The following is a 21,305-nucleotide window of genomic DNA, read 5'->3' as shown; positions in this document are numbered from 1 at the left end:
CGTTTGCAGCAAAGACCAAATTTAGGAACCAACATTTCTAACAAACTTCAGGATTTCATCTAACTAAATTACCCTCTTCATTATTAAATCAACAGGCGGAGGCCAAACAGATCCCTGATCATCAGCTGGTTGAAAACATCATAATGGTAAAACATTCAAACACTGTAAGTTCAGACAAAAAAAAAAAAATATATATATATATAGACAAAGCCAGATGATAAACTCAAAACTAAAGAACATCTTGTTCATTTTAGAACCCTATAAATATTATCAGTAAAAAGAGAGCAGGACTCCTTTGAATTAAAATCCCTATATTTGATAGCAAGTATTCTTTTAAAACATCATAAAGTTATTAGGACACATTTCAATGCTAAATTATGGTTATTAAATAAAGCAAAGAAGAAAAAAAATACTTTGATCTGCTTTTAACAGAAAGTACCAGTATGCAAAAAAATTAACATTTGCCATCACACATTTCTTACAGAGATAATAAAAACTCATGAAGTAGTCACCTTCGCTCTGAAGTGATTGAGTAGGTCAAATGTACTAATCGTCACTTGTTTAAATGTCATTTACATTCAAATATTGGCCAGAATATTTATATTTTTTCACAGGAAAGAGTGGAAAGTAAAAAAGAAAAAAGAAGACCATGTGAAATAAAAATAACTGGTGATATGTTTACAGACAAGTCGTATTTAAAAACAAGTCTGGGGAGAAAATTTCCAAGCACAATTAAAAAGACGCTCCTCCAGTAACAATAAAACATTTTCGGATTAATCAATTTCCATGGAAATAAAGGAGAACACGGCTGCAAACAGACTCGCAATTATACAACTACACATCTTTGAAAAGCAAAAGCGGATCCTCCTACACAACCAACAAGAATGTGGCCACTTTTTTCAGGGTGTTAAGTGAACAACAAAACACTTGTCTTTTCCGGCATACAGCGGCAAAACCAGCTGAAGAAATGTTCTGCAGCTCGGCCTGGGTTGCTAGGAGACGGGCAGAACTCCGTTTGGGTTGTTCGGTAACAGGCTGGGCTTCACTGCGGTTACTAGGTGAAACACAGTGCCTCCTGAATTCTGACGTTACATTTTAGAGGTTTTTAAACGCCAAAGAATTTTAACTTATTGCTAAAAAACAGATTATTTTTTAAAGCGCTGGGGCTGTTTTTGAAGCATCAGAGTCTCAAAATAAAGAACAAAAACAGGCAAAATGTGATTTTATGTACCCTTTAAGAAAAAAACTGAACGAGTGAAATGTCCCAATTCATAAGAATGGTAAAGTGAATAAATATTTCCCTAGATAAAAATGTAAATATCATTAACCCTAAAAGTGTAACTTCTCTATCAAACATTGCAGCTTACAACACTGCAATTCTCCTGCTCTGTGTAGAAACAGCAGCGGTAGCACCAGGCTGCTTGGTATGGTGAACCAGACACATGACACTATTATGACGCAATCATCAGCTCCTTGTCTGAGGTACAGGACAAAGTAAAGAGCTCCCCATGTTATCCTCAGCAGAAGAGCGGCCAGAATAGCAGAAATGGTGTAAAAAGCCCTCTGCTTGGACGGGTCGACCCGGTCCCGGTTTTCAGCCTGCTCCCCGGGACCGGGCCGGATCAGGACACACAGCACAGACAGGCTGCAGAAGGAAACGCTTGTTAGGGAAACGATCAACATGCAGCCAGGGAAAACCATATTCCTCACAGAAATTAAAGCCATTCCGATGAAGCAAAGCAACCAAACGCAGCCGACGACGGCGTTCCTGATTCTGATTCCTCTTTCATTCCTAAATCCCACGTAGGCGATGGGATGAACCACAGCCAGGTAGCGCTCCACGCACATCAGGACATGAAAGGACATCTGGCCGTACCACACAAAGAACATAACATAGACCCCACAGACTATCAGATATAGATCATTGCTACTGATGCCAATGAAGGAGAAAATGTATCCCAACACATCGATGAGCTCCATGGTCACCAGATGGTAGGTGAAGTAGTCGGTGTGACTCATCGTCCCTGAGGAAGAGGACGGACTCTTCTTCTGCTGCTGAAGACCGAGGTTGAGAACAAAGAGGCAGAGAGGGAGGGTGAGGAATATTCGGATGACGTTGAACGTGGTGTAGATGAAGGAGCTCGGGCTGGAGCTGAGGCAGAGTGTGTAGAAAGAGCTGGAGAAGACGCTGGCGGACATGTTGGAGTTCGGAAGGCTGCTGTTGAAGAACGAAGAGGCGTTCACCGACATTTCTGCTGAACATGAATACATGACAAATGGATTAAACAAAAGGAGCACACTGCAAAAACACAAAACCTTACCAAGTATTTTTGATCTAGTTTCTAGTGCAAACGTCTTAAAATCAGACAAAACTAAGCAATAAGTAATTTTTCATCCAGATATAAAACTTGTTTTAAGTCAATAATCCCTGAATATTGATGAAAACCTATTTATAAGTGAAATAATCTGCCAGTGGAATAAGAAATTTTAACTTATAAAAAGTGAAAATGTCTAAAAAGTTAGTTTTTTTTATTATTATTTCAAGTGTACTAAGATATCTGCACAATAAACTACTAAAAACATTCAGTAACATTTTGTGTTTTTGCAGTGTACCGTAATCAGCAGTGGCACAAAATATTCTAATTGTAAACATTTGAATGAGCAGATCCGTAAATAAATGTTTAAACTAGGAATTGTTATTTCTGCTAATTCTGGTTTTAAATGTCATACTAATCCCATATCTCTAAAACTCTACACAGCTAAAACTGTAAAGGTTCAACAAAAAAAATGAATTCAGAGTAGCCTTTTTTTCAACAATCAACTCACATACTGAATAAGGACGAACAAAACTAAAAGTACTGAGAGGCGATACAAGACATTTGTCAAAATGTTATAATTTGCATAAAATAATAAAAAATTGCTTGAGTGCTGCAGTATTAAACTATAAATAATGTTGATAAAATATTCATCTCTTAATGAAATGCTGATGTCATAAAAACAGTTTTAATGTTTATACATCTATTAGGTATAATAAATGTATAATATATTTACTTCTGAAATGTCTCACAATAAACATGAAAGTGACCCACCTTGATTCTTTGACGTCTTTCTCCTGCTTGTCTTACAGAGTTAGAGACAGCTGCTAAATTATCCCTCATCTGGTCAATAGTTATAAAAAACAACAGGGGACGTATTTATATGAAATGTTGAAACAAAAGTCCAAGTGGATTTTGCATGTTGCAAACAAATTAGCCTGCAGTCATTCTTTTTTGAATGAGTTATTGTAGGAAAATTACACGATTAAAATATCAGATTACACGTGAGAGCAGGACTCTCCCAAACAAACATAAACTGTCATAAAACTGAACATTTGACTTATTTATAAATTATTTCAATAGAAATACATCCCCCAAAAAAAGGCAAAAACACAAACAAGGACTTACTTATTGTAACAAAATACAAATACTGAGTAAAAACACCTTAGATTAATAATTGGCTAACTATTCTAAATATAATTTTTTCTGGTGTAAGCAGGTGAAGGAATTGTATTTATGTTTATGGTTGATTAACAACCTAACTTTACAGCACAGATATCAGACTGCAGGTTTTGTAAATTCACACTAACATGACGCCGGCGCCGCCCCGACGTAGAACTGGAGAAAACCTCCGACAAACAAACTGTTATAATGGCAGAAGTAGTGGAACTCACATATTCAGAACGTTAGCATTTAAAGTCAGTTACAAGCAGAGACGAAAAAGTGCTGTCTATAATCAATCTTACCTAGAAAAGTCAAAATCTATTAGAAATCAATTAATTAGTTTTAAAAAAAAAATACCAGGGTGTTAAATCTTATTTAAAAACATATGTATGAGTGTACATCAATATAGACACCATTGATGTCAGACAACACTGATGTCTGTATTGATGTCCACACTCCTTACCGGTTGGTGGCGGTAACGCTTACCTACAAAACTAAGAAGAAGAACTCAACTCGTTTCCCAAAACATTTTTTGAGTCATTTTTGCCTTATCAACCAAACTGAGGTAAAAACGACAGGCAGGGAAATTTTTCAACGAGTCCTACATCAGGTTTTTAAGGTTATTTCCGGAAACAACGTAGAAACCATCGTTAGAGACCAAGTCTCTCAGCCAGAGGACGAATGGAGGAGACAAAGTCTCACTGGATGCGTGAAAGCTGGCGGGAAGCGTTTTCTACGAGGAAAAGCGGGTGAGTAATGACTTAAATAATACCGGGTTGGGAAAATCTGCCTTCAGGAAATGCTTAAAAATAAGCATTAGCATAAAAAGGTGCTTAAATGTAAATACCGCTGTATGTTTTCATGCTTCCTTAGAGTTAGCTATGGAATATACACACATAAAATCAAGCACTTTGATTTGACTATTATACAGTGTCATTATGACAAAAAAATGGGACGTTTACCTCAAGTTACCTTTGTACGTGTGGTATTGATGGAGTCGGCTGCAGACCTTCATCCATTTCTCGCATTATTTCAGACTCCGTTTGGTTTTTTGGAAATGTAATAAATTGTATTTCCCCCTCTAAATGTTCTGGGTAAGGGCTCTGGGGTTGCATGTTCCCCACTAACAACGTTTTACCATGATTTATTATTTTCATCGAAAATGACGGCAGCGCGTTAGCAATCTTGAACTCCGGCTATGTTTACGGAAGTTCACTTTGTCTAAATAAGGGGCGTGTACTTCCGGACAAATTACGACCAACCGCTGATTGGTCCGTTGCTGAAACCCGCCTAAAATGATTGTCAGGTGTTGATGTTGCACATCTAAACCAAGCAGCTGCAATATATTTAAATTTTATTAAATCATTCCCTTTTTACTCTTTAAAAGTGTGTATTTCAGAAAAGAAGCGGTTAATATAAATTACATTGGAATATTGTTTGTATTTTTTAAAATTAATAAATGGATCGTAATTGGTTTATGCAACACGTAAAATGAGTATGGATATTTCTATTGTCACCAGTAGTGCGATTACCAGCCGAAACCACTGGGTGGCAGTGTGGTCTATTCTCCACCAGGCTTTAACTCTTCATCAAAGCCAAAGAAAGTCTGATGGAAATAAAACACTAAATCTCTTTCTGCATTTAAAATAAATGTGAAAATCTTTATGACGATGCAGTATTGTATAGAATAAACTGATGATTTCTTTATTTTTATGTATTTGAAAAAGTATGTTGTTGAATATGTAATTTTCCTCTTTATGTGAAAATGGGGTAGATATAAGTTTATATCTCCTTCTCCTTTTTATTTGTGATCTCTTTTTGTTGTTACATAAACTATTCATATTTACTGAGTGAATTAAATTTGAAAAATAAAATTAAATACAGAGTCAAATAGATTTACTACATATAGACATATTATTTCCATCATTAATTGTATTAAGTCACAAAAAACAAAATATTTTTCATTTGAATCTGCATAAATCTGAAATAAACTTCAGATTTTTTTTTTTATTTTTTTTTAGAAAATACTTTTTGTTACTCCAAATCCACTGGACCCCATTTTAAAGCCCCATTTCAAAATCATTTATGTAGCTTGTACAGGTTTTAACTTTCTACACATGACCTTGCTTTCACTGAATAGACTAAAACTTCATTAAAAAAATTATTTTTAAATTTGTGGCTATGTAATATTCAGTTAATTCAAACATATAAATGTGTCAAAAGCAAAAACATGAGAAACCTGTTAAAGTGGGTTAAAGTCTGATTTTCAAGCAGTAGGTTATTTACTACACTAACCCATAACCAGGGTGTTACGTGTCATAATCTCCAGCTTCATTTAAACTGAAATATGATCCTATATTTGACTGGAAGCAAGCAGGTGGACGGATCGTTGTGGCCAGTTTGTTTTGCATTTTGCCATTTTGATAGCTAATTTCTCTAAGCAAATTTTCATTTTGGCCTCTCTGGTTTCAGGGTAACTGGAGTACAAATCAAAAACTGGAGATGAGACGTTTGTGCAAATATCTGTCTTTTCCTTTTCCAAGGTCTGATTTTCATAGAAAACTCCAGTAAATTTTATTTAATATTACTTTACTCTGTTTGAAGTGACTCCAGATTCCACTTTGGGTTTTTCGGTCAGTAACACAAAAGGTACCAGCAATTTTATATATCGGAGATGAGAAATCAATCCTATAATATATTCATAGCTGCTTAAAAAAAAGGAAAACAATTATCAAATACTTATTAAAAAGGTTTATGTCTGCGATACATATGTATTTCTAATAGATTTAGATAAAATATGTTGGAATAAATTGTGTCTTTAGACAGCTTATTATAAAGCAATTTTAGGCAAATGCCCCCCAAAAAATCTTAACATTTTCTTTATTTTAAATGCTTTTCCACACTCATCTTGGTTTCTACAAACATTTCTTTTTGCTGTTTTCATTGCTTTATATTGTCATTATTTATTTCAGAATCATTTCACAGCATAAAGTATAAATTTAATGGAAAAACCTCCATTAAAAATTAAAATAAAACAAATAATAATGTCACAGAGCCATTGCAGTTGCAAATGTTTGCTTTTTATTGATTAAAAAAAGAGTTGAGATTTACAACATTTATATCTGCTGGGTTTTTATTTCTTTCATAAAAACCACAGTTTTTATGAACGAAGAGACAACAGGAGATTAAAAAGAAGAAAAAGAAACTTTCAAACATTTTCTGCTTGTTACAGATTTACTGTGACTGAATGGCCAGGAAAGCAATGAAAGAATAAATTAAAATAAAAGATTTTCCTTAAAAAGTTACTTTACCTTTATATTAGATCTGATTTTCCAGATTAATTGCGATCCAGAAACATTTGAATGGATTGTTAAGGTGAACATTGTAGATTGCACCAAAAAACACAAAATCTTACGAAGCACATTTGGTCCAGTTTTTTGCGTAAATATCTTAGTACACTTGAAATAAGACAAAGATAACTTAGAAGTAACTTTTCAGGAATATAAGAGCTTGTTTTAAATCAATAATTCCTAAATATTCATTAGAAAAATGATTTTTTTTCCCCCCCTTATGATATGTGGAATAGTCTGCTGGTGGAAATATAATTTTTATCAATGTTTAGCAATTATGGTTTGAAGACAAGCTCCTATATTTTTGCTGAAAAGTTAGTTTTGTCTTTATTCAAGTGTGCTAGCATATTTTTACTAGAAATCAGACAGAAATAATCAGATTTTGTGTTTTTGCAGTCTGGTCTGAAGGGGGCTTCAATAAAGGTCATTTTATTTTGTTGACCTTTGCTTTCCGTCCATGTTTTTCTTGCAACACATCAACTTCCCTGTTCTGTGCAGAAATAGCAGAGGCAGCACTAAACTGCTGGGCAAATAAAACCAGAAGCAGCTTGTCATGACTAAACAGTAATAATTTGCCTTCGACATGTAAAATATTGACCTGGTTAGACCCCAGGTGAACCTCAACACCAGCACCCCAAGAATGGCCATGATGGTATAAAACGCCCTTTTCTTCAGCTGGTCGACTTTCTCCTTGTCGCTGCTTTGGTCCCCCGGACCCGGACGGATCAGAACACACAGAACAGACAGGCTGCAGAAAGAGACGATAACTATGGCTGTGATCAGGAGGCAGGAATCCATGATGGTGAACAAGTTCTCCACCAACAGCAAACCCATCCCCAAGACGCTAAGCAGCCAGCCGCAGCCGACGCTCAAATTTCTGACGACGATCCCTCTGGCGCTCTTTGAGCTGAGGTAGAGGACGGGATGAACGACGGCCAGGTAGCGCTCCACACACGTCAGGACGTGGAAAAACGCCTCGCCAAGCAGGATCAAGGAGGCGGGAACCAGCCCCAACGCCAACACGTTCAGATCCTTCACGTAAATACCGCAGCAGGAGATCGCACACCCGGCGACGCCGAGCAGCTCCATGGCAACCACGTTGTACGTGAAGAAGTCAGAGAGGCTCATGGGTGCCGTCAAGGGGCTGGAGCAGGTCTTCCTCCAGTGTTGGAAACCCTGGGAGAGGATGAGGATGCAGAGAGGAAGCATGACAGAGGCGTAGGTGAGGATGAAGCCGGTGAAGACGAAGGAGCTCGGTCTCACGACGAAGCAGTACATGAATATCGGGAACGAGAAGTTGGCCGAAGCACTTTCACTAAAAATATGATCGATGGAGGAAGAGTCGTTCGAAGACATATCTGAAACAGAAAGACAGACGATTTGGATTCAAAAGTAAATAACTATTAAGCCCAAAGCAGTTTGTTTGTGGAAGTCCAGTCCAAACAAGACGGTCAAACTGGAAACCATTAATTAACTCAAAATGATCACACAGTTTTTAGAGTTTTGACTTTTTCACAAGAGTTTAGTTTTACTTTGTTGTGACTTCAGTTAGTTTCGATTAGTTTTTACAGTGTTTGCCAGTTTTATATCATAGTAGCAGCAGTTTTAGTTTTTAAGGTACTCAGAAGATATTTTCAAAAAATGTATTCAACTATTGTTGGACAACCCAAATGAAATGCTGTATTTCACAGACAGCTTAAAGTGGTTGTGTGAAAAATAAAAATAAAACCACAGGATATAGTTCCAGTTAGTTATAGTCTTTTCCCAGTTAAATACAGTTTTTATTTGTTTCAGTTGGGGAAAAAAAATGTTTTCTCAATTTCAGTTTTCATCATTTTGATAATTTTAGTGAACTTTGATAACCTTGCAGTGGTTCTCTGTTACTTAATACCAGAAGTGGGCAAAGTACACAAAAACTGCACTCAAGTAAAATTAAAAAGAAGACATCCAAGAAATGACTCAAGTAGGAGTAAGAGTATTTGGAAAAGGTTAGAAAATGTGATTCAGTATTTAGAAGTTAGTAGTAATTTGCAAACTCTGGTAATATGAAGCCAAATAAAAGTCGCCATACAAACAAAAGCAATGATCCAAGCAGAACGCAGCGACCAGGCTGAGCATGACGGCAGAGGACATATTTGTGGACCCACCTGATCTGTGGCGTTTGTTCCGGTCGTTCTTCTTAGCAGCTGCAGACTGAAGACGGATGAAGCATCCAGTGTTGCAAAACCTCAGTGTGTGTGTGTGTGTGTGTGTGTGTGTGTGTGTGTGTGTGTGTGTGTGTGTGTGTGTGTTTCCCAGGAAATCAAATGAAGGCAGAGTGGTTTTGCATGTTGCAAATTAAATATGTGGTTTATCTTTTTGTACAGTTCATTTCTCCATTCAAATGTTCTTGTTGCTCTTACGTGACAGTGTAAACAAATAGTGGAAGGACGTACTTTATTTATTTTGAGTCACTATTGGCAGATTTGTTTGTTGTCTCATAGAGAATCCAGTAAGTCAATATAATGACATTTTGACTGGCTTTGCTTTGAATTAAAGCTTTCAAATCTGGTGCAATTCAAGATTTAATTGTTTTGAAGCTGGTTTGGTTGTGAAAACTGTTGTCACAGTTCAGAAAACCAGAAATATGCTAATCTTATTGATTTTCAAACCCAAGCTGTGAGTAAAATAACTTTTTTAAGCATATCTTTTATCAGCCGTGGTTATTTTATATCTTTTTAACTGTTTGTCATTTGCTTTACAGAGTTCAGGGTTGATATTTAGAGTGGAAACAATGTCACTTCTGTTACAAAACTAAATCTGCTCAGGATTGTGAGTTTTTTTCTGGATTGATATTTGAGCCACAGAAAAAAGAAATGGCAACATAAACATTAGACAGATGGGAAATCATCTAGTTTAAACTGATCATTTATACACTCAGTCATTTGATCCTGAGGTCCTATTGTGGAGAAACATGATCATTTGGAAGAATTTAAATGACAAATTCATATAGACAACCAGCAGAGCGTTTAAATAAGCTGTGCAACTGAAAGAGGTTTTGTTTATTCAAAACTTACCAAAAACTAAAATTCATGGGGACCCCGCCAAAAAATAAATCACTTCTAAAAACTGACAAAAACAACCAGAGAATCTGACGCTGAGTAAGAAAACCAAGGATTGACGTCAGACTGAGGTAACGACATTCTGCATGGCGACGCCCATAAACATCGTTTGAAGTTCCTCTTACATCATGTTATGCTTTACTTTCCATAAGCAAACACTAGTTTTAATTTATTCAGTTTAGAGCTGCAGGCAATGCATGTAACATTTATGTTAGATTCATTGCTATAATGTTGTCTTGTTAAAATAATTTAAAAAATCCCACCATAGATTGTTACTGTTGTTTTAAGGAGCGGCCATATTGAAAAACAAGATGTAGGTGGGTGTAGTTTCCCAGTGGGAAATCCGGCTAACGAGGGCAACCAGTTGATTTATATGACTGGGAAGTCTGAATTTTCCAACTGGAACGCATCATAAGACACTGAAAGAATCTGCTGGAAACTATCAGCTATGAGACAATCAGAGGCAAACAATAGCAGATATGAAACCTAAGAATACACAGAAACCTTAAAAACATCAACGTTTGAAACAAGACGTGGCAGAGAAAAATAAAATCAGGGATTATGATTTATAAAGATAAAATGTAGCTAAAGACTGAAGCTCAGAGTGGAACATACATCCATATGTGAGACACTAAAGTAAGGTAAAAGCACAAGAAATGTAAAAACTAACAAAACTTTACCAAGCAAAACACAAAACCAAAGTTTCAAAGTGATAATTTTATTTTACTTAGCATTAAATACAATGATCGTGCTACACAAAATACTTAAATAAATATGTGCAAATACCAAACAATGAGACTTTATAGCTTTGACTATTTCTTTAGACGTTGCATTACTTTTATTGTGATTAAAGATACATTTGCAGAGCTTCATTTACATCATGACGGATCCTCATATCGGTGTTTCTGCTGCCATCCAGTGGGCACAAAACCAAATTAAACATTGCAGTGATGTTATAATGTTGATGTGAAATATTTCTACTATTTTCAACATCTATGTCACCTTACTTGATAAGTTTCTCTTTTCCTGACTGATTTTCATTTCCACAGCCGACAAACATTCCTGCTCTGTGCAGAAACAGAAGAGGTAAAACCAGAGAGCTGGGCACGTTGAACCAGACACAAACAGCCAGCAGAACACAATCACTTTGGGATCCTTTCATAAAAATGATCTCCCAAACGAAATTCCAAACAAATCTCAGACCCAGAACTCCCAGTATGGTGGCAATCATGCAGAAAGCTCTTTGCTTTAACTGGTCAGCCGCTTCCTTGCCCTCACCTTGTTCTCCCGGTCCTGGACGAACCAGAACCCAGAGAACAGAAACACTGCAGAGGATGAGGACGCAGAAAGACGATATCAAGATGCAGAAATCCCAGATGTAGTAGAAGGACGTCATCATCATCACACTCATCCCAGCTACGCTGAGCGCCCAGGCGCAGGCGATGCTGACGTTCCTGATCCTGATCCCGCGCTCGTTTTTCAGTCTCAAATAGACGATGGGATGAACGACAGCCAGGTAGCGCTCCAGACATGTTAGGCTGTGGAAGAAAACCTGGCCAAACCAAGTGAGGGAGGTAAAGAAATCCCCAATGCGTATGATGTAGACGTCACCTCTGCAGATGCCGGCTAGGTTGAGGATGTAGCCGAAGACGCCGAGCAGCTCCATGACGACCATGTGGTAGGTGAAGCAGTCGGAGTGACTGATTGCTGCTGCGGAGGCGGAGCGCCTCTGCAGCCACTGCTGGACGCCATAATGAAGGATGAAGATCGACAGGGGCAGCATGAGGACGATGATGTTGATGTCGATGGCGATGAAAATGAAGGTGCTGGGTGCCGTAGTGTGGCAATGGAAGGAAACACCAGAGGAAGAGTTGTCTGGTGGGAGCGCAGGAACGGAGGCATTGGAGGAGGAATCGTTCACCAGCATGTCTGTGGAAGAGAAGCAGCTGGAGTCAAAGCAAAGTTATTTTAAAGACCTGATGCCTCCACCAAAACCAGGAGCTCTGGCTCCAGAAACATACAGATAACTTCATGCTAAATGTTCATATAGTAACAAAAACACAAAAAATAACTACTGATTATCAATTCTTGAGTCAGTTTTAACCCTATTGATTTTAAACCATTAGAGACACACTGTACTTCAGGGATGACCAAAGTGCAGCCCGGGGGCCATTTACGGCCCTTGAAATGATTCGGTGTGGCCCTCAATTCGAAAGTAGCTCAGATTTGTTTCATCAGACTGAAGATGTTTACATGCTTAAGACAAGGTGAAAATTTCACCTTATTTTGATGCAGGAAAACTGAAAAATTCTGAAATTTAAAAAATAAAATAACACACATTGCTCATATTTTAATAACCAACAGTTATTATATGGGACCCCTGTTTCAAAAATAATTCCTGGATTTGTTGCTTTCATTTTGATAGTACACAGCACTGCAAACATCCAGCAAGTTTTACTCCAAAGTAGAATTTATGAATCTAAACTAAATATGAAATAATAATTTGTAGATACTTCCTGTTCAGAAGTTAGGCTGTACTTTTTATCAAGATTTCATGTATGTAGTTTTCTTTTATGATAGAAATCCTTTTGCATTTTTAATCACAAAAGTGATAAAATTTTTGTGACCCTAAATTACTTTTAACTTCACTGTTGCCTCTGTTTGGATACGTTTGGACTCCCCTGCTGTATTCAGTAATAATCTAAACTCAAAATGGAAAGTGTACTTAGAGCACAAAATAAAAGACGCGTTTTTAAACAAATAAATAAAAACACCAACTTGAGAAATGTTGCCACTGGAACAGTTTTTCCCACTTTCCATCTCTAACTCTAAAAATCTTAGCAAATACAAATAAATGTCTGCATAATAGTTTAAAACTACACCCACCTTTTCAGTGTGTCTGATTTCCAAGCTTCTGACTTCACCCCAAAGCCAGAGATGGCCGTTAAATGACAGAAATTTCTGGCCATGAAGTACGTCACTGCGCATCGCTGTGCCTCCTGGTGTCCCATTTGGTTTGCACCATGCAGACTTTTTTTTTGCATGGCTCATTTCTGTAGGGAAATGTTTTCCCACTGCAGGAAGAATGTCTTCCTGAGTTATTATGGAGTCAGTAGGGCAGCTGAGGACAGGCCGTTTGTTCACCGGCTAACCATAACCACAGCCAGATAGTCACAGTCTGTTGCTCTTCCTTTTATAAAATTTGCAGTCACAATGAAATGTGTCCGACATAAGCAGCAGAAATTATAAAATTATTATCAAAATGTGAGTTTGCAACAACATCTTTCAACTATTAAGCTTCTTTTTGTTTGTGTTTCTAAATATGTCATTTGTAAATTCGAGAGAACCACTTGTGACTCCAGACCAGCAGGGGGCCCTAAGCAGTGACGACGTTTGCTTATCCATGTGAGCCTTCACTGTAAATATAGCACAGCATTACTTGTGTAATGATAATAAAATTTAATGCACTCTGTTTAGGAAATTCAGAGATAACCAACCAGAATTGTCCAGGAAGCTGAAATAGCCACAAATTCCTGCTTCAAAATCCAAAATGGCTGCCATGTACAATGTATCAAAGTTGTTTTGTAGGAGCCACATACGTCACAGTGCAAGATATATTGGTAAACATGTTGCTACACATGTTTGAGTGCAGATAAATAGATTGTTAAAGATTTATATTGGTACTAATATTTATCCTGGTTTCTGAGAATAACATTAGCAGATCAAGTTTGTACAAACTGTTAAGTTTGGGCTGCAAAAATAAATACATATGGAGGAAAACATCTATTTTTTATTCCATTTATTTCATTAGAACAGATTTACAATAACAAACTGAGTGAAACAGCCGTCTCATGTCATTATCATGGTGCTAATAGCATGAGCTAATCTGTAGCATTCGTTCCTAGATGGGCTTTGTAAACTCGGGACAAACTAGTTGTTTGAAAATCGTAAATTATATTTACAGAAGCCCAATGATAAAAGAATTGACAGAGTTAATAACATAAACAGCTACATGCAGATGCAGCAGAGAGATTAAAACAAAACAATAAAACATGGGTAACACTTTATTTGAAGGGGGTGAATAAGACTGTCATAACACTGTTATAACACATGTCATGAACATGAATAAGCCTTCATGAATAGTTATGACTGTTGTCATAAAGCGTCGTTTGGTGAATTATGACACTTTTAATACAAAGTTGACATTATTCAAAATGTCTTTGTTATGACAACTTGACATTAACCAAGAAATCATTACTGATATTAATTTTTTTATAAAAGTATTACTGATTGCACTTTAAAAATTAGGTAACTTTATGTTATTAAAGGTAAAGTTTAAACAGTAATGATTTCCTGGTTAATGTCAAGTTGTCATAAAGACATTTTGAATAATGTCAACTTTGTATTAAATGTGTCATAATTTACTGAATGACGCTTTATGACAACAGTCATAAATATTCATGAAGGCTTATTCATGTTCATGACAGGTGTTATGTCATGTTTATGACAGTGTCATGTCAGTCTTATTCACCCCCCTTCAAATAAAGTGTTACCAAAACATGTTAAACATGATTACAGCGCTGGTTTTGATAGTTTTGGTTTGTCTCCAAAACATGTCGAAACTCTTGAGTTAAAAACTTCTGTGCCAAAATACAACATGATAAAAATAATGACTGATTGTGAAGTTGTCATGTTTTAAATTAAAAACTTTTTGTTCCAGCAAATTGAAAAGGTAAAAATCAAAGTGAAATGAATTTGTTTTAGAGTTCTTTCAGTGTTTTATTCAGAGACGTTTATGTCTGGCTAATATATTTATAACAAAAACAAAAGCTGAATTTATAAAACACTTAATTATTTCAACCTTTATGTAAATCCTTCCTCTACATTTGCAACACTTCCAGGAATTATTGTTGAATTAGTCGTTAACTATTTTAAATAAATAATGCTTAAAAAATATAAGCATTTTTGAAAAAATTATATATTTCAATAATCATGCTTAACATTTGTTTAACATCTATTATTTAGTAATTCATAATACACCAGTACAATTTGTGTTACCATCTCCTATATAAAATGTTTTAAGATCTTATGTAAAATTAAAATTAAGATTTAGTAAAAACATCAGTAAATTTAACATTTAAGACAATTAATAAATCCCTTAACCTCTAATGCAGTTTATTATCAAAGCAGATAGAGGTAGATTACAAACTGATGGCATTTTTCTGAGCATGTTAAAGTCTCCTAGTTGTTTGTGAACAGAATGAATCGGGTCAACTCTCTCTGCCTGGAAACAGAATACGTCTAAATCGTTTTATTTATCTCTGTGTTGTAAATTTCATGTTCAGATATGTTAGAGTTACAAGCCTAGTTTGTATTTTTCTTCTTCTGCTGGGTGTTTTTCTTGCAGCACTGTAACTTCCCTGTTCTCTGGAGGAACATCAGAGGTAAAACCAAACTGCTGGGCAGGTTGAACCACAACGTACAGGTCACAATCAGACATATGTCACTTCCTCCTAACGCATCATGCAAAGTCCACACCAGACCCCAAGCCAGTCTCATCAGCAGCACTGCTAGTAAGGCCACAATGGTGTAGAACGCCCCGAGCTTCGACGGGTCGACCTTCCCTTCACTCCCCGCCTGTTCTCCTGGACGCGGACGGACCAGAACCCAGAGAACCGAGAGGCAGCAGAAAGAAATGACAACCAGCGACAAAATCATGACGCCTAGATCTATCAAGATAAAGACTTCCTTCAGAGCCAGAACCGTCCCTACCACGCACAGCACCCAGACGCAACTCGTAGTGATAATTCTGATCCTGACCTCCATGTCACCTTTGACCCTCAGGTAGGTGAAGGGATGGACAACAGCGAGGTAACACTCCAAACACGTCAAGATGTGAAAAAACGTCTCCGTACCACGTGAACTTGCAGACTAATATCCCCACAAACATTACGTCAGAGTCCTGCTTCATAACGGCAACGCAGCCGATGGCAAACCCACAGACGCTGATCAACTCCATGAAGGCAACGTGGCAACTGAAGCTGTCAGAGTGACCCGCTGGTGCAGAGGCGGAGTTCTGCCGACACGGCTGGCTGAGACAGCGGTAGAAGATGAAGACGCAGGGAGGGAGGATGAGGGCGATGTGGAAGATGTAGAGCGCCATGAGGAGACGGGAGTTTGAGCTGGAGATGATGCACTGGACATATGAGAGGAGGAAGGAGTTGACGGAGGAAAGGTGAGGAGGGAAGGAGTCGTTGGTCACCGATGAGTTTATCATCTAGAAGAACCAGATACAGGTTTGTTTGTCAGATACTCTGAATGAGACTCTGAATAATCCAGTTCTGTGTAGAATTAGATTATGGAACCAAACACAATTTAAAAGCAATCTTAGGATAGGTCTATCCTAAAATTCATTACATTTCATACATAATGAGACTTTTATCTGGTCAGTTCTGCCATTTTGAGCTGTTAAAATCAAAATAAGCAGCTAAGCTATAAACCAATCCCCAACTCAACATTTACACTCGTACAGGAAAATGGCTGCAAACAGATACCCAGTTATATAGCTGCTTATCTTTGAAAAGCAGAAGTGGAGTCTCCTGCACAACTCACAAGTGGTTCCTGTTGGTAAGTCAACAACAAAACACTTTTTTTTTCTTTCCAGCAGCCATTGTACAGAGCACACAGTAAGACCAGCTGACCAAATGTGCTGGAGTTCAGATTGGGTTGCTTGGCAACAAGGCTGGGGTTGTTAGGTAACAGGGCTGCTGATTTGTGATGTTTCAGGTTTTTGAAACGGCTCATTTTCCAGACACCAAAAACAGCTAGGTGTTTTTTTTTCTTCTTCTTTTTCAGGAAGGTAGAAGCAGTTGAGATCCAAATGGAAATGCAAAAAAGTACAAAATCTGAATTTTGCATTAATGGTTTCCTTTTAAAATGCAGTCTAACTCAGTTCACTTCAATGCAACCCAGATCAAACGTACAGTAATCCAGTTTATATTAAAACAAATCAAATAAGTGATGTGATGTTTATAAAACGTTAGTATGTATAGAAAGTTATCCAGCTCAGATGTTGATCTTCAGGATCTTCTGTCCTGTTTGTTTTAGGTTTTTTCCTGCATCCAGGCAACTGATTGCAGCTGGGAAGGGGAACGATTGGGAAGCTAAATGTGAAGATAAAGCTCCAGGAATTGGGACCAGGAGGAATCCTAAACAGAAAAAAATCTAACAAAATAATTCCAGTACTCAAAAATAAGAAATAACCGAGCTCACAGAAGGGACAGAGAATTAATAAGTAACGAAAATAAGAATTCAAAAAAGAAATAACTGAAACCAAAGTGATCGTAGCATGACTTAAATAAATGTCTGATTATCAGACTGATGCAACACAGCCGTCTGATTAGGTGACGCAACAATTTGATTCAGGTGTGATGAACCGGAGACTGTCTAAAATATGAAGGACCAGAATAAAAATAAAAACTGTGTTCTAGTTATTAAGACTACAATAAATGTTTCACTTTGATTTATTTGTAATAAACCACCAGATTTTATTGTACTATTGTGATCACAATATACCTGATTATAAAATAATGATGTATGCAACTAGATGGCACAGTAATCACATCCCCACCAACACAAATACTGCATTTTAAAAACAGAAATTAGAAACAGGATTCTTCAGGACATCATTACATAAAGAAGTGATTTTTTTTTCATCTCTAAGCTGCCTTTAATCATATTTTAAAATGTATTGATATTAATTAATTTTAATTATTGAACAGACATTTGGGAAAAATAGTAATGAGAACAATTTGTTGTAATTCTTTGGTGTTTTCTAACATCATTAATTGATGAATACATTTTCAGACTAAGGATAAACGATGTGATAAATGCCCATCCTGACCTTTAACAGTGAATTTGTTTTTGGTTTTTTAGAATTTGAATATAAATCTACAATTGAAACAAATCAGGAACCATTAAATATTTAATCTGAATCTTCACATACCAAATAAATGAAGCTTTGTGATTTTTAGGAATATTATCACAGTCCAAACTAAAGAACAGATTTGTACTAACAATATATTTTTTCAGACATTTTAAATGTTAGGAGTTGCAAAGGAATGCGTAACTAGTTTAAATTTAACAGAAAATAACAGACAAAAAATTAAATATGTCTTAATAAAAGTGCACACAACACCCACCTTGTTAATTCTCCTCTTTTCTTCTCCTTGCAGAGCCACAAATTGCCTTCAGCTGATATCTGATCCGATACAAAGTGCTTTGGACGTCAGGGCAGCGTTTGTTCTGCAGCTGGAGGAAATTCTGTGTGACTTTTTGCATACTGGTAAGCAAACACTCCACTTCTGATTGTTTTTAGATGCTTCGTTTCGACAGGCAAATCCCACTGAAGTTGTATTTTAGTTTGCATTACATATTGACGCAAAACTGCAATTAATGTGATCAATAGTTTGAGCAAAACGCTGAAAATGAAGAAAAATGTAAGATTATTTATAAGGACTACATAAATAAAAACAAAATGTTTCCATGTGGATCTGAATCAGTTTTATTGGTTGATTGTGTCCACAAACAAGGAACTTCTCTGGTTTTATTGTGCTGACAATGAAGTAAAATATATAAACAATGAAGGAAATAACATAACAAATATAGGGATTATCTTCTATCCTGCTGGACTTTAGCTGTTCTCTGAGTTCATCACATAGAAAGACTGGAGGAATAAATTGTCTCTGCTGCAGCTGGTTTTTGCAGAAAGCTCTCTGTCGCACTGAAATGAAAGTAAAAGTTTAAACCGTTTGTGTCCAGAATGTGTGGGATCTGCAAAAAACTTTGAATTTCAAGAGATGAACATTTTTGGCTTTTTAAACTGATATTTACATGTTTTTAATTTACTTTCTGTAATTAAAAACATTTCTCATTTATTTTCTAGAAAAGTTTGACTTTTCAAACTCAGAAATTTCCTTATTTTCTCTAGAAAACTTCTGAGATTAATCTAAATAATCAGATTTATAGCTTTTTTCCTATCTACCCCAACATGCCGTCGTAGTTCTGCTACTCTGTAAAGACTTTTATCTCCTTGACTGAAATATACATCCAGTAAATTTCCCTGCTCTGTGCAGAAACAGAAGCGGTAAAACCAGACTGCCAGGAACGTTTCCCCAGTCACACACAGCTATTAAAACACAGCCACTTCTTTTTCCGGACATAAAAACGACTTCCCAAACCATATTACAAGCAAACCTTATGACCAGAACAGCCAGTATGGCCACGATTGTGCAGAACGCCCGTGGTTTCAGTTGGCCGACCCTCTCTTTGGCCTCACCTGGTTCTCCTGGTCCTGGGCGAATCAGAACCAGCAGGACAGAAACACTGAAGTAAGAGATGATTATCAGAGACAGAACCACAAGACACAAATCTACGACTGAGAACGCGTCCACGTACATCTGCACAGTCACTCCCACAGCGCTGAGCGCCCAGACGCAGCCGATGCTGACGTTCCTGATCCTGATCCCGCGCTCGTTTTTCAGTCTCAAATAGACGATGGGATGAACGACAGCCAGGTGGCGCTCCAGACACGTCAGGACGTGAAAGAACATCTGCCCAAACCAAGTGAGGGACGTGCAGTAACCTCCAGCACGTATCATATAGAAATCACCTCTGCAGATGCCGGCTAGTTTGAGGATGTAGCCGAAGACGCCGAGCAGCTCCATGACGACCATGTGGTAGGTGAAGCAGTCGGAGTGACTGATTGCTGCTGCGGAGGCGGAGCGCCTCTGCAGCCACTGCTGGACGCCATGATGAAGGATGAAGACCGACAGGGGCAGCATGAGGACGATGATGTTGATGTCGATGGCGATGAAGATGAAGGAGCTGGGTGCCGTAGTGTGGCAGTAGGCGTACATGTTGAAGGACAGGTCTGCTGTGGACGGGTGTGACGGACCGATGGAGGCGTTGGAGGACGATGAGTTGGTGACCATCTGAGAAAAAAAAAATCTACAGTATTCAAACTGTTAAATGTCCCTAAAAAACCCAAATAAAGTTCAATATTCTGGATGAAAACTCACTTTTTCTTTAAAATCCGTTTTTATGAAACTGGATTCATTATCAATTTCCAAAATAACATCATAGTAATGCACATAAACGTTTCACTAAAACAAACTAAAGTTGCAAATGGCTGACATTCATATCCAAAACCAAAGAGCATAAAACATTTACAATTGTATGAAGGATAAAAGTAAATGAAATGCTTCCTAATATGTCTTTTATGTAAATTCATGTAAAAACACATCACTCTTTTAAAAAAGAGGTTCATATGAACTTGTTCACTATAAACTTTGGCATAAAATAAATATGTACACCAAGCTAAAAATGCAACGTTTTCTTTATGGTGCCTAAAAATACTGACACATATAAATCTGAGCATGAAAGGAAACCCACCTTGTAATTTCCAGACTTTGTCTTTCCAGGAATCAGAGCTGGTTGTCGATTGACGTCTGACTCTAATCCAGATTATTATCAGTTATTTAGAAACCGTAGAGTTCTCACTGTTTAGATGCAGAGACACTTCTGGATCTAGACTAGTTTTCAGACTCCTGTTCTCCCAGAAATGAAATTAGACCAGAGGAAACTTAACAACCCTGAACTGGAGCTCCTAGTTTACATACTTTAGATCAACATTGGATTCTTTTTCTGCTTTTGCTCTTTTCTTTGGTTTGTTATTTTGTTTGTATTTCCTTTTAATTCCTGTAAAGCACTTTGTATTGCCTTCTTGCTGAAAACGTGCTATATAAATAAAATTACCTTTAAAACATCGCTGCATCACTCTGAATGTTTCTGCCAACTCTTTTTTTGCCTACAGTGAATTTGAGGTTTTACTTTTATGTTTTTACGGTTCATTTCTGTAGGCAAATTATTGCACTTTTGTTATTCGATTTCCAGGCGGTGAGAATACCACAAGCACAAAGGTTTTTGTTTATCATCACATTAATCATTAATTTACATATTTGATATCAGAACGCATAAACTTTATGTCCATCTTAATCTTTCACTGTCCAGATTCACGAAGCATTTTCTATAAAACATCCAGAAACACATGATACCGATTTAGTTCCTCAGAAAGAAACTAATGCAAACGTTGTGTAAAAAGGAAACATTAAAACCTGGTTATTGTGTAATCTGCTGCGTCAAACTGGATGTTTTTTTAAACTTAACTTTCGTCTTCTCTGAAGTAAAAGCAAAACTAAAATCAGGCAGAATAATCCTGAAAGTTCATTTTATTATTTCACTTCCTCCTGTTGCATCATTCAGAGTCAAAACCAAATTACTACCAGAACTCCCAGTAAGGCCTCAATGGTCTGGAG

The 21,305-nt window shown here is 37.0% G+C and overlaps 1 protein-coding gene across 2 annotated transcripts; it reads right to left on the bottom strand.

Annotated features, from left to right (window-relative positions):
- Positions 1-410: 410 nt before the first annotated feature.
- Positions 411-3,176, bottom strand: LOC106963624 (uncharacterized). 2 transcript variants are annotated; one of them, XM_015058644.1, is made up of 2 exons: positions 3,090-3,176; positions 411-2,252 (listed from the first exon to the last, which is right to left on the bottom strand). In XM_015058644.1, the coding sequence occupies exon 2, from the start codon at positions 2,248-2,250 to the stop codon at positions 1,330-1,332; it is 921 nt and encodes a 306-aa protein (XP_014914130.1). In that variant the 5' UTR covers positions 2,251-2,252; positions 3,090-3,176; the 3' UTR covers positions 411-1,329. The 2 variants fall into 2 exon arrangements, with proteins under 2 accessions (XP_014914130.1, XP_014914131.1); XM_015058645.1 differs by having other exon boundaries at positions 411-2,255; positions 3,090-3,170.
- Between the last annotated feature and the right edge of the window lie 18,129 nt (positions 3,177-21,305).

Source organism: Poecilia latipinna, unplaced genomic scaffold (assembly GCF_001443285.1).
Source record: "Poecilia latipinna isolate Pla-1442-1.1 unplaced genomic scaffold, P_latipinna-1.0 Scaffold1559, whole genome shotgun sequence".
Classification (NCBI taxonomy): Eukaryota; Metazoa; Chordata; class Actinopteri; order Cyprinodontiformes; family Poeciliidae; genus Poecilia; species Poecilia latipinna.
This window is presented reverse-complemented; position numbering and strand designations above follow the sequence as displayed.

Coding starts and splice junctions, on each gene's coding strand:
- LOC106963624 (XM_015058644.1), bottom strand. CDS start 2,250: ATGTCGGTGAACGCCTCTTCGTTCTTCAACAGCAGCCTTCCGAACTCC.